The sequence below is a fragment of the Anopheles stephensi genome, unplaced genomic scaffold (assembly GCF_013141755.1).
Source record: "Anopheles stephensi strain Indian unplaced genomic scaffold, UCI_ANSTEP_V1.0 ucontig7, whole genome shotgun sequence".
Classification (NCBI taxonomy): domain Eukaryota; kingdom Metazoa; phylum Arthropoda; class Insecta; order Diptera; family Culicidae; genus Anopheles; species Anopheles stephensi.
This window is the reverse complement of record NW_023405438.1, coordinates 27,173-41,175: the sequence shown is the minus strand read 5'-3', so window position 1 is coordinate 41,175 and position 14,003 is coordinate 27,173. Positions and strand designations below refer to the sequence as shown.

Below are 14,003 nucleotides of genomic sequence, written 5' to 3'. Positions count from 1 at the left end.
CATCTGTCATATGTTTCTCGACGCTTTTACTGATGAGTCATGCAACTTTTAATATTTGGATATCTCAAAATGGCTTCCACGTGGTAACACGAGGATACTAAAAAAGCAACTTTAATGATTTAGTTAAAACTTTCAATCCTTTCGCGGATTTTTTTTTTTGTTCAGATAAATATCAATCTACTGCCCACTAAAGGTAAGAAAGGTAACACACTTTTGCCAATTACTGCAACAAGTAATGTTTTGAAAATAACTACTCGAAAACACCGGATTAGCGTAAACAATTTCAAACTAGCCTGTTTGTCACGCTAGACCGTTAGAATATTTATTCCTCGGTCCTACAAGGGGGCCCTATATTTGCAGTCGCAGTAGCGCACCGCTCAGTCATTCTTGTTTGTGCGTTTGTTAGTGTCGGACGGTGTTTTGTGACCTGGCCCTATCTGGAGCCAACATCTCGGTATTCTAAACACAGCCCAGCTACTACTAAAGCCTACTACTGCCACAAACCGTAAATCTGAGTTTCCTTTGTGTGTGAAGTTCCGCTTGGTTATGTCCTGACAGTTCGGAAAGCAAATAGCAACAAGTGATAAGAAGTACCTCAGGCGAATCTTGTAGACGTTCTAATTAAAGACTGTATTGTCTTGGAGGGTTTTGTTTTTGCCCCATGTGCTGTTAAGTATACTAAGCAAAAGAATTGGCATACTCATTGTGCATACAGGACGATACAGTTCGCCATGTTGTAATACGCCGAAGGCTCAGTTGCTCAGCGAACCATTTATTACCGTCCGGGGCACATTAAACATGGGTGCCGCATATGTGGTGCGCGTGTGCGCTATTGGATTTTCAAAAATTTATTCAAAATAATTCTTCTCTCTGCTGACGACCCGCTTGCCAATAGCGAACCCCACAGCAACATTGCCAAACATTCCATTTATGCAATCGATCGTCTGTTATCGGCGCGCGGTACAAGTACCGGACCGGCCCATGGCGCGGGCGTGACATAATTGAGATTCCAATTGTGCGTGTCGCGGGCACGCAAATTATGATGTCACGTAAACTTTCTTTCCAGCCCAATCCATCCTGACACACTGATTGCATCATGTGCGCCAACACTGCACAATATGAATAATAATCCACAACATTCGCGTCCAGTTGACAGCGCGGTTCGCTTACAGTGAAAATTTGCCGGCGCAAGCTTTGCCTGCGCGTTGCATTAAAAGCTTCATGACACCAATTCCTTCAAGGTCCTTCGGTCCGACTCGTTTTGCGTTTTGGGCAAAAGTGTCGGTGAAACGTCCTCTTTCAGTGAAACGGGAATCGAATGCAGCATTGCAACAGACCGGACCCAGACCGGGTGAAGTGAGGTCGTCAGCGGCAGGTTGCGGTTCGGTGGCGGCGAATACAGGATTTATTGCAGCATGGTACTTGGTAAGCTTAATGAGCTTAACGATTCAGAAGTGCTCTAAGTGGCGGTGCTTAAGTAATGGAGTTAATATTTCAATACTTTTTCTTCGGCCGGTTGGTAGCGGTACGTTTCTGGACGGGTCTATAAATTCCACGGAATCGTCGAATTCTTCGTCGTTTTAAAAGCCCCATTCGACACCCATTGTCGGTCAAGGTTTGACTTCTGGCTTTCTACAATATTTTGATTACCACTGTCCTCCAACCGGTTAGAGCTTCGGGTTTGCGCAGGGAGACGAGGAGTAGTAGGGAGATATCAATCCCGCTATGGTTAGAATCAAATGGTAGGTGTTTTGTTAAACAAGTACAATGACCGATCGGTTTATGGAAAATACCCCGCCTTGTAAAACTGGAAAATTTGGGCGTCTGTGCTATTTATAGCAACTGATTGACATTCACATTTTTGTGGATTCTTTTTACTTTGGAAGTTGGAGCTTCTAAAACATCCAGTTGAGCTTTAGCAAGTTTTGTAAATAAACTGAAAATGGTTAACTAAAATTGAGCCTAACCAGTTCAGCAGACACTCAACCATAAGCCTATTTGTGCCATACACCACAAACCGAACGGAAAGCATCGTGCAGCATCCAAAACCTTTCGCGCCGCATGTGATCGGCTTAGGCGTGACATTCAAAGCTTCAATGTCAAGGCGAGTTACGGTCTGACATTCCAAAAGGAAGTAAAGGGGTTGTGTGCTCAAGTGCCGCTTTCTAGCGACTGTCCTTTGGTGCACACTTTCCACGCATCTCAGCTCGGTGCGTAATAAAAAGCTTTGCAGCGAGAGAGAGCAAAAAACGAGGGAGAAGCTATTGCCGCCGCACGGCTGGTACGCGGCAGAGGTCACGAAAGCAAGCCAAGACAAGACGGACGGGACAAAGCACCAGTCATCAGTGATGATCGTCAACGCCGCCGCGTGCTTTGCAAACCTAAGATGACACCTACACACACCGTTTTCTCGCACACACAAACGCGCGAGCATCTAACTTGGACGGATTGACGTGCGTGTCGTCGACACGATGAAGGTGAACCGATCGCGCCGCCCCGATCGATGATGCAGCCCGAAGAATGTGGCTTATTGAAGTCAAGTGCATTTGATGCACACACTAACGCTCGGTACCACACGGCGCTGCCTAACGGCGCCACTGCGCGACAGGCGCGCACCAACCAAACGGGTGGGAGTGCGAGAGAGAGAGAGAGAGGGCGAGAGAAGGCGCGCTGCTGCTGTCCAGCGTACGATGGTGGCAACGCACCGTGCGCGCACCGTTTCGTTCGATGCCCTCCGCATTTTCAAGGACGCACGTGGTTTCGGTTGTCATGATTCACGCACACACCGACACACCGCGACTCGCCCGCCATCGTACAAACAGGCCCGGTGTGTGGTTTCCAATCATTTTCGGCACTGGCCGCAGCAGCGGCGGCGATCGAGAGCCCTGGTAGTAGTGCGTGATCGTTTACTAATTGAACGCCGATCGTACGGTTTGCAAGTTGCCGATCCGTCGCAATACACACGAGCGATCGACGGATGGATCGGGATTTACGTGTGAGACGCGTGAATGTCACGCTACGCACTTGTCGCACCGACCGTTCAGGCTTTCGGTAACAAACAAAACGCGAAATTGTGTCCCTTCTGCTGTGACACGGCAAGCAAAACAAAACAAAAAGTGGGTTACTCGAACAGTACGCGCGATTCTACACGTTCGTTTGCGTTCGTTCGCGGGCTGGTGTGGTTCGCAGCACCACGATAAAGCACACACTACTAAATACGCGCTCTAAGTACACTCGGACGGCCGCGCGCCATCACTACGAACGTGCCCGTGTACGCTGCGTATAGCTGCCGGTGCACGAGTGTGCGTGCAGGCCGTTATGAACGCCAAAGCTTCTTTTGCCTTCGGCCGTCGTCGGTAGATGCAATAATAAACACTTCGTTGTCAGCCGCCGTAGCGTACTGTACTTACCGTTCGTCGTCGTCGTCGTCGTCGTCGTCGTCGTACGGTCGTACGACAGTGTGCCCGTCCTGACCTGCACCAGAGTGTTCGGGTTCACTTTCACACGCGTCGCAGCTGCAAAAGCTACAACAAGCTGCCCGAGCCGCTCGAGAGCTTGGTTTTTGGCGGTGAAATGATGTCCCACTCCGTGACGTATTGTCGTTGGTCAAGGACGTAGTTTCTCGTGGTCGTGGTTCGGTGCGCTCGCTGCAGGTACCTTTCTCGCGCGGTCTGCTTTCTGGTTGCGGCGGCATTGGTTTAAGCTTTCGGTGTCTGTGAAAAGCTGCGGAAAACCCGAAAACATAAACAGCAATATGTCCCACCCGTACGGGGACTCACCAATCTTCTCTCTCCTCCAGCCAACCAGCAGTGAGTGGTGATTGTGTGTTGTGTTTACGTGTACAAAAGAATAAAAAGCGGCAACTAGTTAAAACATCCCCCGGCTGGGAGAAACAAAAAAAAACAAAGCAATATTGTTGAAAGTTAGTGTTAGACGGTGTAAACAACGCAATGAAGCAGGAGGTAGCGGTCGGCATCGTCGGTGGGTTCGTGGATGATGATCGGGATGTTTACATGATCGAGCGAAAAGACACGATCGTTGACATTATCCGGATGCAGCAGAAGGCCGATCTGTGGCAGACGCTTTCGGTCGATCTGGTCGACTGTGGGCCGGGCAGCCGCGAAGGTGACAATTACATGTCGATCATCAAACGAGTGGTGGCCCACTGCAAAGCGAAATCATCCGACGGGCGCAATCATGGTAAGTGCTAGTGAGTGTGTATAAAGCTTAAGAAGAAGAGTCTAACGATTTTATGTAGTTTTCTAATAGAATTATTCGCTTAAAACACACGACCGCTAACAATACACCTGCATTCTATGTTCTTTTTTCATTAACATCGATGCATTTCACATCAAACACCCACATGTGGTGCTAGTGAAGCGGTGTTGGAGAACGCGTCTGCCCGCACGTACAGAGCGCCAAACACTGTTCTAAGTTGAGCAATGACCGACCTTCACCGAGCTTTTCCGTCTTACTCTATCCGCTTGGGCCCCACTGTTGGTGCTGTTTGGTGTTTGTCGGGTACGGGCACGAGTTCAAACCAGGTGCAACATAGCAAACACAGCTGAACTTTCCTCCCCGGCCGGGTGGGTGATAGCATGCACCATTAAGAATGCATCCACCCCCTGAGGCGGTAAGGTGTTGCTGTTGTTGTTGCGGAAGAAAGCTAAACCCTTTCGTTGCATTTTTCCGTTAATGGGTAGAGAAAGAGCGAAAGAGAAAAACCCCGTGGGGGGGAAAACGCGATATACTCTCGTAGATTAAAAAAAAGTTTCGAGCGTGTATGTGAAAGTTCGCGCTGCAATGATGGGGCCGATGGAGACGCCCAGTAACTTTCAAGCCAGGCAGGGAAAAAATACAAAACTCGTCCCCCGAGCATGCGGTACGGTACGAGTAGAAGAATCGTAATCGCAAAACGTGAAATGGAATGGTCCCGTGATGCATGTTTGCTGTGCAATGCTTAAAATCGATTATTCTCGTGCCAAAGAAATTTCGTTTCAATGTCAAGTTCGGGAAGGGAACGGAAGCAAGAAATAACAATGGAAACACACATGCACATACACACCCGAACACGCGAAACCGTTGCATTCAATGTCAGCGTGGAATGCAATGACCTCGAGCTGGCGCCAGTAGCTGCATTCCCAGTGGCACAGACACAGGCTATTTTACGATCCATTCGATACCGTGCTGATGATGACTCACGTTGTAGATAGGAAAACTATTTTAAACTAAACAAAAAAGAACCGGAACTCGTAAAATCAATTCATTTTACAATAATCTATTATGCGGACGCTTGGTAAAAAAAAATAGGGGAAAAATAGCACAATACTGGACCATTTCCAACTTCCCATTGACCCTTGACCTAAGCACTCGTTTTTTCCCCCTACTCAGTGCTCAGGAAAAGGAAACCCCCCTTTGCTGTAGATTATTGATCCACCTGCTCGGGTGCATCTCACCCGATGGAGATGGATGTGAGTATATGCACAGCTTCTAGAAGACTTCTATTTTGATGCATTGCTTTGAAATAGATTAGTGTTTGCATATTTAAAAAGCGGACAACCCCTTTGATTGTCGAGAGGCTTGTCCCTCCCCACCCCAGGCTCACCTCGCTCTCTCTCTCTCGCTCTCCCACCCTCTTCCACCATCACCAAGCGTCGAATTTATTTCAAGGTTTCTAAGCTAACCCACTTTGACCGAGGTGGTATCAGCGAGCAAACGGAGTAAAATAGGTTAAAGCGCAGCGACGCGAAACAATCGCGCTGACGTCGTGGTCAGGCTGGTGGTGGTGTTGGGCCTAGCCGCTATGATGCCAGATGATGACGAGCGAATACTATTGCCGTATTGATTCGTTTGATTGCTTCCTTTGTGGTGCGCAGGGGAATTGATTCCATTCAAGCTGCAGTGTGGGTAGAAATGCTTTCCAAAGCGCATCAATTGCGCGTCATTAAGTAAATGATGTGTGTTTGCACTACACAAACATTACGCTGCGTAGTATACTACGCACATTGGCCGGGCTTCTGGGTGGGCGCGCAGTTTGGAACTAGAATTCACTTCTCAAGACACAGGATTTGCCTTCGATTAACGGTCAACTCTTCCTGTATGCTAGGAGAAGATATACAGCATCAAGGGATGCACAACGGTCTCTTGAAGTGATCCTTAAGTCACCAGCTCATCAGACTTTGCAGACTTCTTCTGCTTTGGCACTACAACTTCAGGAGGTATTACTTTGCCATGCCTGTTAGAAGTCTGCCATGCAAGCTAGAGCAGCTCTAAGTGGCAATAAGCAAGCTGTATTCTCTGCAATATAGAATCAAGATCTTCAAAGAATCTTAAGATCACCTCCATGGCATCCAACGTTCATTTGATTCGATAATTCGTCACAAGTTTGGCTTTTTTGTTGTAGTTGAGAAGATTAAAATCTAGGAACTAGCTAGACATACATTGGTCAATGTTACGCCACTCATATACTGAAGAGATCCCGCAAAACTTGTGCTTGGATCATCCTTTAATATTTAAAGCAAGGTTGAGAAATAGCACGATGTATAGTTTTACCCAAGTTCTTAGCCATATTGCTAATAGTCTTATCCTTTTCTCTCTCTCTCTCTCTCTCTCTCTCTCTCTCTCTCTCTCTCTCTCTCTCTCTCTCCCTCTCCCTCTCTTCCCCTATTAGTATTTACGATTTCGTTGATTTTCAAACGTCAAATCACAAACCCTAACCGACGGATGCTGTTCCGGTGCGATGCCGCATTCGAGAACGAAATCACCGCCTACGCAAGCATCATTCCCGTCCTGCAGCGGATATCGCCGTACGATCTACCGTACCCGAAGTGTGTGACGGCGGGCAGCGACGATCATGGTGACCGGATCGTGCTGGAGGATCTTACCACCAGCGGGTACGCGATGGAAGACCGACGGATCGGTCTTAGCTTCGAACACTGTATGGCCGTCATGAAGGTAAGTTTCCACCAGTCCCATACGCCCATTCGCCCCGTAATGCAAGTAGGCTGATGGAGGACTTTCGTGTACTTTGTCGCAGGAACTGGCCAAACTGCACGCAGTCTCGCTGGCATTGAAACACACGCAACCGCGCGAGTTTGCCGACGTCTGTGCGAAAGTGCGCGAGATCGTGTACTGTCCGGAGGCGGCCGATTTTTACACACATTCCCTCGAGTCGTCGCTGCGCGGTGCGCTGGACAGTTTGCGGTACAGCAACAGTAGCGAGGGCGATCTGGACGAGCCGATCCGGGCGGTGGAAGGTTTGACCGGCCGGCTCTATCGCATCATGTCCGGGCTCGTGTGCAACGGCGTGGACGACGCGTGGCGTGTCATCAGCCACGGTGACACCTGGGTCAACAATCTGATGTTCAGTGCCGATCGGCAGCACGTCAAGCTGATCGATCTACAAACGATGCGCTGCACCACACCGGTGCTCGACATACTGCATCTGCTGTACACGAGTACGGAGCGCGCGATGCGCGAACAGCACGTTACCGACCTGCTGCTCCAGTACCGCCGGACACTGTTGGAAGCGCTGAAGGAACACTTTTGCTCGTACGACGATCCAGCTGCGGCAGCGTCCACGATGCGCCATTTCGCAGAAATGTTTTCGTACCAGCGGCTGCGGGCCCAGTACGATCGCTGCCTGCCGTACGGGTTGGGCATTGCGATGTGGTTGCTGCCGGCCGTTACCTTCAACCCGGACCAAATACCCGACCTGGATGCGGTTACGATCAATGATTTCAAAACGAAGAAACACGACAAACGGATCGCACAGATGGTCTCGGTCAACTACCACACGCGAATGCGCGACATTGCCCTGGAAATGTACGACCAGGGCGTGCTGCAGCGGCTCAACACGGAGATCATCTAAGGTGCAGAACCGTCGTATTATCTTAAAGGGGGCGTGAGTGTGTCGGTGAGAGTTCAACCGTTGCGCGTGTGCCAGAAAGCTGCGAATTCAAGGGCTTAGTTGAGAGATCCGCACGGGCCTCAACGGGTTAGTCAGTCCGCAACGTTCATTGTACAGTGTGTTTGTGTTATGCTTTAGTCAGCTTAGAAAGAACAACAAAAACCGTAGCGATAGTTTGTACTTGTATAGTGCGCATTTGAGGCGTGTGTGTGGTCGACAGCCGGATTACGAAAGTGCAAAACAGAAAAAAAACATATTTAACTGCGATAGGGATCGTTTGAAAAGCTGAGACTTGCTTATTGTGCGATTGCGCAATCGGAAAACAACCGGTCGTAAGGTGCGCGCGATTAGCGTACCCGAGAGACGCGAGGGTTAGGAGACGGTCTCCGTGAAATTTGCCTACGTTGCGATTGCTAAGACGGCGAACTGCAAACGCCGCTCGTGTGCCACGTGTGCCCTTCTTCAGCCTTAAACGATCGATGGAAGAAGCAGGCTGCTAAGATGTTACCAATTAAACCTGTTGATGCGATAAGCCGCTAGTGTAAGATGACCTGTTTTTGTTGGATTCAATAAACAGCTGTTACTACAGATCGCGTTTAGTTGAGCTTCCGCGTTGCCACACCGTCCCTGCCGTAGTCCCTTAAAAAGGGTCCACCCCATTCCCTGACCTTCGTCTGCTAATCTGCTGCAGCACCGTTTGTTTTGGTTGAATTATCTTCCGCGGCGGATTGAATCAGACCGAAGCAAAAGGATTACCATGTTGATACGGCAGTTTCCCATGGCAGTCCCCAAGGCAGCAAATGAACGGGTAACAAGGTGTGATAATTTCGGTCTTCTTCCTCATAATTACAATCCGTGTTTATTTGTATGAAAAGAGTCAAACGAAAAACTGTATAAGATTTAAAAAAAAACAAAAGCCACCTTTCGTCGTCACACCCGGGAGGGCGAGCGCGTTATTGCAAACGAAACAAGCCGCTCAGCAAGAGAGAGATGGACGCCCTTGTCTTAAGTTTTTGTTGCTGTTATTGTTGTTGTTTGGCGCCTAGAAAATCACTATTATCGCCGGATGCGTTGTTTTCCCCCTCACGGCACGTACATCGAACGTGCCCGGAAAGGGCAGGCAAAACAAAGAAAACTAAAAATCGGTCCTGCATCGCGCCGTGCACATACTGATCGTTGCTAAAATTGTCGTCGCCGGCTTAAGATTCCTCGTAGAAGAAGTACTGACCGGCACGCTTTTGCTCCACATCCTGAAATGTTACCATATAATCAAGTACAAGCCGTACGGCATAAGCAGCAACACACCGACTTACCTTCACCGAGTTTAGCTTGTTGATTCTTGGCCGGAAGTTGTTCGGATCGCGTCGGAATGTGATCTCCAGCAGCTCCAGGAACCGATTCATACCGTTCAGCAGTGATTGAGGCGTGTGTGCGGTCGTGTCCACCGACGGTTGACCCTCGAAAACGATCACCCGGTCCGCCAGATAAGTTGCCATAATAAAATCGTGCTCCACGACGAACCCGGTCTTTTTGGCGTGTAGAATATATCTGCAAAATAAATAAAAAAGAATCGTTTCAGTAATTCTTCCGTCGCATCTTTCTTAACAAAGCTTTCTTACCTCTTGATGACCTTGGCCGCAATAAGACGTTGCTCGGAATCCAGATAGGCAGACGGTTCGTCGATCAAATATACGTCGGCCGGTTTGCCGAGACAAAGCACCAGTGCCACACGCTGCAACTCACCACCGGACAAGTTCTGCACCTCCTGATCCATAATTTCCTCGATCTTCAGCGGCTTCATCACGTCCGCCACGAATTGCGGATGGATGTAGGCATCGCGAATCTTCTCATGCAACAGGTACCGCACGGTCGACTGGCTCTTGGGCGAGATTTTCTGCGGTTTGTAGGAAATGTTCAGCACTGGTAGCGGTTCCGACTCCTCGTCCGGTTCCAGATTACCGGCCAACATACGGATGAACGTCGTTTTGCCCGTTCCGTTCTCTCCCAGCAGCACGATAATCTCCGAATCACTGAACTGCCCATCGTTTATCGTGAGCGTGAAGGATCCGAGCTTCTTCTTCATCCTCGGATACACGTAGTGACAGGTGCGCTTGATCTCTTCCTCGGACGCCGACTCCGACACCTTGAACGTCAACGATTCCGTTCGGAAGCGCATGTTTTCCGTGTGCACGTAACCGTCGAGGAAGATGTTGATACCTTCACGAACCGAGAACGGCATCGTTACGACACCGTAACAACCGGGCACACCGTACAGGCAGCAGATAAAATCGGACAGGTAGTCCAGCACGGACAGATCGTGCTCCACCACGATGATAAACTTGTCCGGATGGATCAACGAACGGATCGTCATGGCGCAGTTCAAACGTTGCTTCACGTCCAAATACGACGACGGTTCGTCGAACATGAAAATGTCACCGTCCTGGATGCACACCATCGCGCACGCAAACCGCTGCAATTCTCCACCGGACAGGGCCTGGATTTCACGGTCCCGAATGTGGGTCAGATCGAGCAAATCACAGATTTCCATCTGATTCTTACGCTCGTCCTTTTTGTCCAGCAGTGCCCCTACCGTACCCTTGATGGCCTTCGGAATTTGGTCCACGTACTGTGGCTTAATTAGCGCACGCAGACTATCCTCCAGAATCTTGGTAAAGTAGTTCTGCAGCTCGTTACCGCGGAAGTACCCCAAAATGTCCGTCCAATCCGGTGGGTCGGAATAGCGACCAAGATTCGGCTTTAGCTTGCCGGCCAAAATTTTCAGTGCCGTCGACTTTCCGATACCGTTCTGGCCCACCAGTCCCAACACCTCACCCGGACGCGGGATCGGCAAACGATGCAGCTTGAACGAGTTCTTCGAGTAGCGATGGGTCGTGTGTTTGTCCAGGTTGCTCGGGATGTTGATGATGGTGATCGCCTCAAAAGGACACTTTTTCACACAAATACCACAACCGATGCACAGCTCCTCCGAGAGTGTGGCGATCTTCGAGTCCATCGCCACCTCGATACAGAGCTTGCCCATACGCACGACCGGGCATGATTTCTTGCACTCCTGCCGACATCGCTTCGGTTTACACTTGTCCGAGCTGACGATCGCAATACGCGTCTGTTTGTCCGTCTCTTCGGCCGCACGGTTTCGAGACATTTTCTGTAACAAAGATAAACAACCAGCACATTAGAAACGTGTCACTTGCATGCTGCACTCACAGCCCAGGTGAAAGGCAATGCGAACGCGTAAGCACAGTGCGTGTACGGCCTCCTGCCCGCTGTCGGTAACAACTTGGTATGGGAATTCCCTTTCCCCATCCGAATAACCTCAAATCCTACCAACCAATCTAGGGCACTTGTTTACCTATGGCCGGGAGACTTTGTGTGTCTTTTCAAACATTGCCTATCTGCAAATATAGTTGAAATGCATCGAGTAGATCGTGAAAAAGCTAGCTTACCTGTCGAAATTTGTGATTCCGGACAGAAACGAAAAGAAAGTTCGTGCGTGTCAGACGGGTTTGGTCTTGCGGAAAGGCAGCACACTTGACAGCTGACACCGAGCTCGAGGTGCATTTTTTTGACACACACAGTGGGTATGCTGCTGGTACAATTCCGATACCTGATGGTTTGATAAATTAGTTTTAAATAATATTACAGCAGAAAATAATGTTAAGTTATTGTGAAAAATATAGGATAATTATTATCGCTAATATGTTGTGCACTTAATTAATTTCCTTCCTTATGTCGATGAGTCGACATTCGGAGCGCCGTTGTCGACATGGCTGTCAGGAGATTTTGTCAACACGACAACAATCTGTCAAACAGGAAAGCACGGGCCGAATTGACTTCGTGTCCACACAAAAATTGTCGGTGTAATTATTGTGTGTTCAATTAAAACATTGTTTAATTCCGGGTCCAGCATCAATTAAAGCATGGTTGAATCAAAGGCAGAAAAGGCCGAGGTTGGCCGGGAAGATGCGGACGAAGGCAAGGAGGAAATGGAGCCAGTCGATGTGCCGATGAAAGTGTTTACGGTGGAAAGTAAGGCTGGGTCCGAGTGGAAACATATCATCGTGGGACGATTCCTTGGGTGTGCGTGTGCTAACGATTGTTCCCTTTCACTTTGATTTACCTGTAGTCCTCCGTCTCATCAAGGACATGCAGCTGCAGCATGGTCTTCGCCATGGAGACTTTCAGCGCTACCGTGGGTACTGTTCCCGGCGCGTTAAGCGGCTCCGGAAAACTCTCAACCTACCTCAGGGTGACCGGCGACATTACAAGAAACGCAACGTAACGCTCGCCAACCTAGAGAAACCGGACTCGGACGAACGGTTCCTGCACATCCCGCTCATGCTGGCCGAACGTACGTGGTCGTACGCGATGCAGCTACGCCAGGAGTCGAACACGGAGCCGCGCAAACGGTTCCATCTAATTGAGAAGCTGCGTAAATCGTGCGTGTACGCACTGCAGCTGCAGGATCTGTGTAGCTCGGAGCGTTGCGATGCTCGTACGAAGCTGGAAGCGGAGGCATATTCCGCCTGGATCCATGGTTCGTTGCATTTCGAGCTGGCGCTGTGGAAATCGGCTGCCGAAAACTTGAAGAAGGCTCAGGTGATTTACGAAAATCTTGCCCAAGCCATGCCCGAGGAAGAGCAAACCATTTACCGGGCCAAGGTGGAAGAGCTGAAACCCAGTCTACGTTACTGTGCGTACAATGTTGGCGAGAACGCGTCGGTGAACGATTTGCTGGAGATGCGTGGCCAGGCTGGTTTGCTGGGCAATTTGAGCCATCTGGTGGCTCAAACGAAGGCCGAAAGCATGGAAGCGTTCCAGATGACGGAATGGCGCGGTCGTAGCGTCACAGTCCGACCGGAGAAGGTTCGACTGTTTTTGCTCAGCATACAGGAGCTGAACAAGAGCATTGAGAAGGCGAAAGATTTCCCGGCCAAGATAGAAATGCTGGAGAATGTGTTGCTCGATTGCAAGGATGCCATAGCGGCCATCAAGGATGAGATAAAGCAGGACCCGAAGTTGCGCCAAACGACGACCGACGGCGGATCGGCAGGATTGATCGGAATTCAGTATCTGTTGGCGTACATGTCGTACACCAGGCTAAAGCTAACGCTGGAACGTAATCTGCTGCTCGTCGCGCAGGCCAAGTTGACGCTGGACGATCCAAACGTAGCGGAAAAGACTCAACTTGCCGGTGGAGGTAAGAAAACAAAGCCGCAGGATCTGTCGCGGCTGTACGAGATCATTCTGCAGAACGTGACCGAAATGCAGCAGCTAAGCGGGCTGGAAAATGAAGCGTCGTATCAGGCCGAAATGGAAACGCTGTCGCTTTCATTCCGTGCCTTCCGTTGCTACTACATCGCCATCACGCTGGTCGCCATGAAACGCTGGCGGGAAGCGGTGGCAATGTACGAGCGATCGAAGAAGTATGCCAACGAGGCGACCAACTCCAAAACGCCCTGTAAGGATTTCGATTTGCGCACCGAGCTGAAGCAGCTGATCGCCACGATTGAGGGATGCAAATTCTCGGCCCATGCGTACAGCGTCCTCGAGGATGACACCGCGGACGATACGGTGCTGTTTGGCAAGAGTCAAAAATCGTCCAAACCACTGTACGAACGGCTAGCCCACTACAAGGAGGACGCGTCACTGAACTCGCGCAACCCGAACGTGTTCAAGCTGATCCCGGAGATGGAACCGATACCCGCCAAACCGCTGTTCTTCGATCTGGCCCTCAACTTTGTCGATTTCCCGTCGCTAGAGGATAAGATCGAGCAAAAGGCGGCCGGCAAGGGTGCGACCGCCGGAATGTCCGGCTTTGTGAAGGGTTTGTTCGGCTGGGGCGGTGGTGGCGCTAACAAGTAAATGCAATCCTTGCAGAGGAAATGCAGCCTATCGTACCGGAAACAAAAAATCTGTGTAGAGGGATATTTTGCATCTGCTTTTGTTTTTGATTACTGTATTGTTTTTTTCGCTTTTTTAATCACTATCACCGACTTGGAACTGGGATGGAAATCGGTGACTAGCATGTCAACACTACCAATAAATAACAATCCATATGTTACAAGCCCAACCT

General features: G+C 49.7%; 3 protein-coding genes across 6 annotated transcripts; 2 read left to right on the top strand and 1 right to left on the bottom strand.

Annotated features, from left to right (window-relative positions):
- Positions 1–350: 350 nt before the first annotated feature.
- Positions 351–8,494, top strand: LOC118517216. 4 transcript variants are annotated; one of them, XM_036063195.1, is made up of 4 exons: positions 351–454; positions 3,800–4,200; positions 6,671–6,954; positions 7,037–8,494. In XM_036063195.1, the coding sequence occupies exons 2-4, from the start codon at positions 3,951–3,953 to the stop codon at positions 7,868–7,870; spliced, it is 1,368 nt and encodes a 455-aa protein (XP_035919088.1). In that variant the 5' UTR covers positions 351–454; positions 3,800–3,950; the 3' UTR covers positions 7,871–8,494. The 4 variants fall into 4 exon arrangements, with proteins under 4 accessions (XP_035919088.1, XP_035919089.1, XP_035919091.1 ...); XM_036063196.1 differs by having other exon boundaries at positions 351–505; positions 7,037–8,441; XM_036063198.1 differs by lacking the exon at positions 351–454 and adding an exon at positions 2,832–3,051 and having other exon boundaries at positions 7,037–8,441.
- Positions 8,495–8,731: 237 nt separating this feature from the next.
- LOC118517215 (ATP-binding cassette sub-family E member 1-like) lies at positions 8,732–11,510 on the bottom strand. The gene is made up of 4 exons (XM_036063193.1): positions 11,374–11,510; positions 9,529–11,075; positions 9,223–9,457; positions 8,732–9,159 (listed from the first exon to the last, which is right to left on the bottom strand). The coding sequence occupies exons 2-4, from the start codon at positions 11,070–11,072 to the stop codon at positions 9,109–9,111; spliced, it is 1,830 nt and encodes a 609-aa protein (XP_035919086.1). The 5' UTR covers positions 11,073–11,075; positions 11,374–11,510; the 3' UTR covers positions 8,732–9,108.
- A 204-nt stretch (positions 11,511–11,714) lies between these two features.
- On the top strand, positions 11,715–14,000 carry LOC118517214 (signal recognition particle subunit SRP68-like). Its single transcript, XM_036063192.1, has 2 exons — positions 11,715–11,956; positions 12,054–14,000. The coding sequence occupies exons 1-2, from the start codon at positions 11,848–11,850 to the stop codon at positions 13,790–13,792; spliced, it is 1,848 nt and encodes a 615-aa protein (XP_035919085.1). The 5' UTR covers positions 11,715–11,847; the 3' UTR covers positions 13,793–14,000.
- Positions 14,001–14,003: the final 3 nt, after the last annotated feature.

What these genes read in the sequence shown, in the direction of transcription:
- LOC118517216 (XM_036063195.1), top strand. Translation starts at nt 3,951, where the DNA reads ATGAAGCAGGAGGTAGCGGTCGGCATCGTCGGTGGGTTCGTGGATGAT. An exon ending in ATCCGACGGGCGCAATCATG is followed by an intron (nt 4,201 to 6,670) that starts GTAAGTGCTAGT and finishes TTCCCCTATTAG; the next exon opens with TATTTACGATTTCGTTGATT. An exon ending in ACTGTATGGCCGTCATGAAG is followed by an intron (nt 6,955 to 7,036) that starts GTAAGTTTCCAC and finishes ACTTTGTCGCAG; the next exon opens with GAACTGGCCAAACTGCACGC.
- LOC118517215 (XM_036063193.1), bottom strand. Translation starts at nt 11,072, where the DNA reads ATGTCTCGAAACCGTGCGGCCGAAGAGACGGACAAACAGACGCGTATT. An exon ending in GCGGCCAAGGTCATCAAGAG is followed by an intron (nt 9,458 to 9,528) that starts GTAAGAAAGCTT and finishes TTTATTTTGCAG; the next exon opens with ATATATTCTACACGCCAAAA. An exon ending in ACAAGCTAAACTCGGTGAAG is followed by an intron (nt 9,160 to 9,222) that starts GTAAGTCGGTGT and finishes GTAACATTTCAG; the next exon opens with GATGTGGAGCAAAAGCGTGC.
- LOC118517214 (XM_036063192.1), top strand. Translation starts at nt 11,848, where the DNA reads ATGGTTGAATCAAAGGCAGAAAAGGCCGAGGTTGGCCGGGAAGATGCG. An exon ending in GAAAGTGTTTACGGTGGAAA is followed by an intron (nt 11,957 to 12,053) that starts GTAAGGCTGGGT and finishes ATTTACCTGTAG; the next exon opens with TCCTCCGTCTCATCAAGGAC.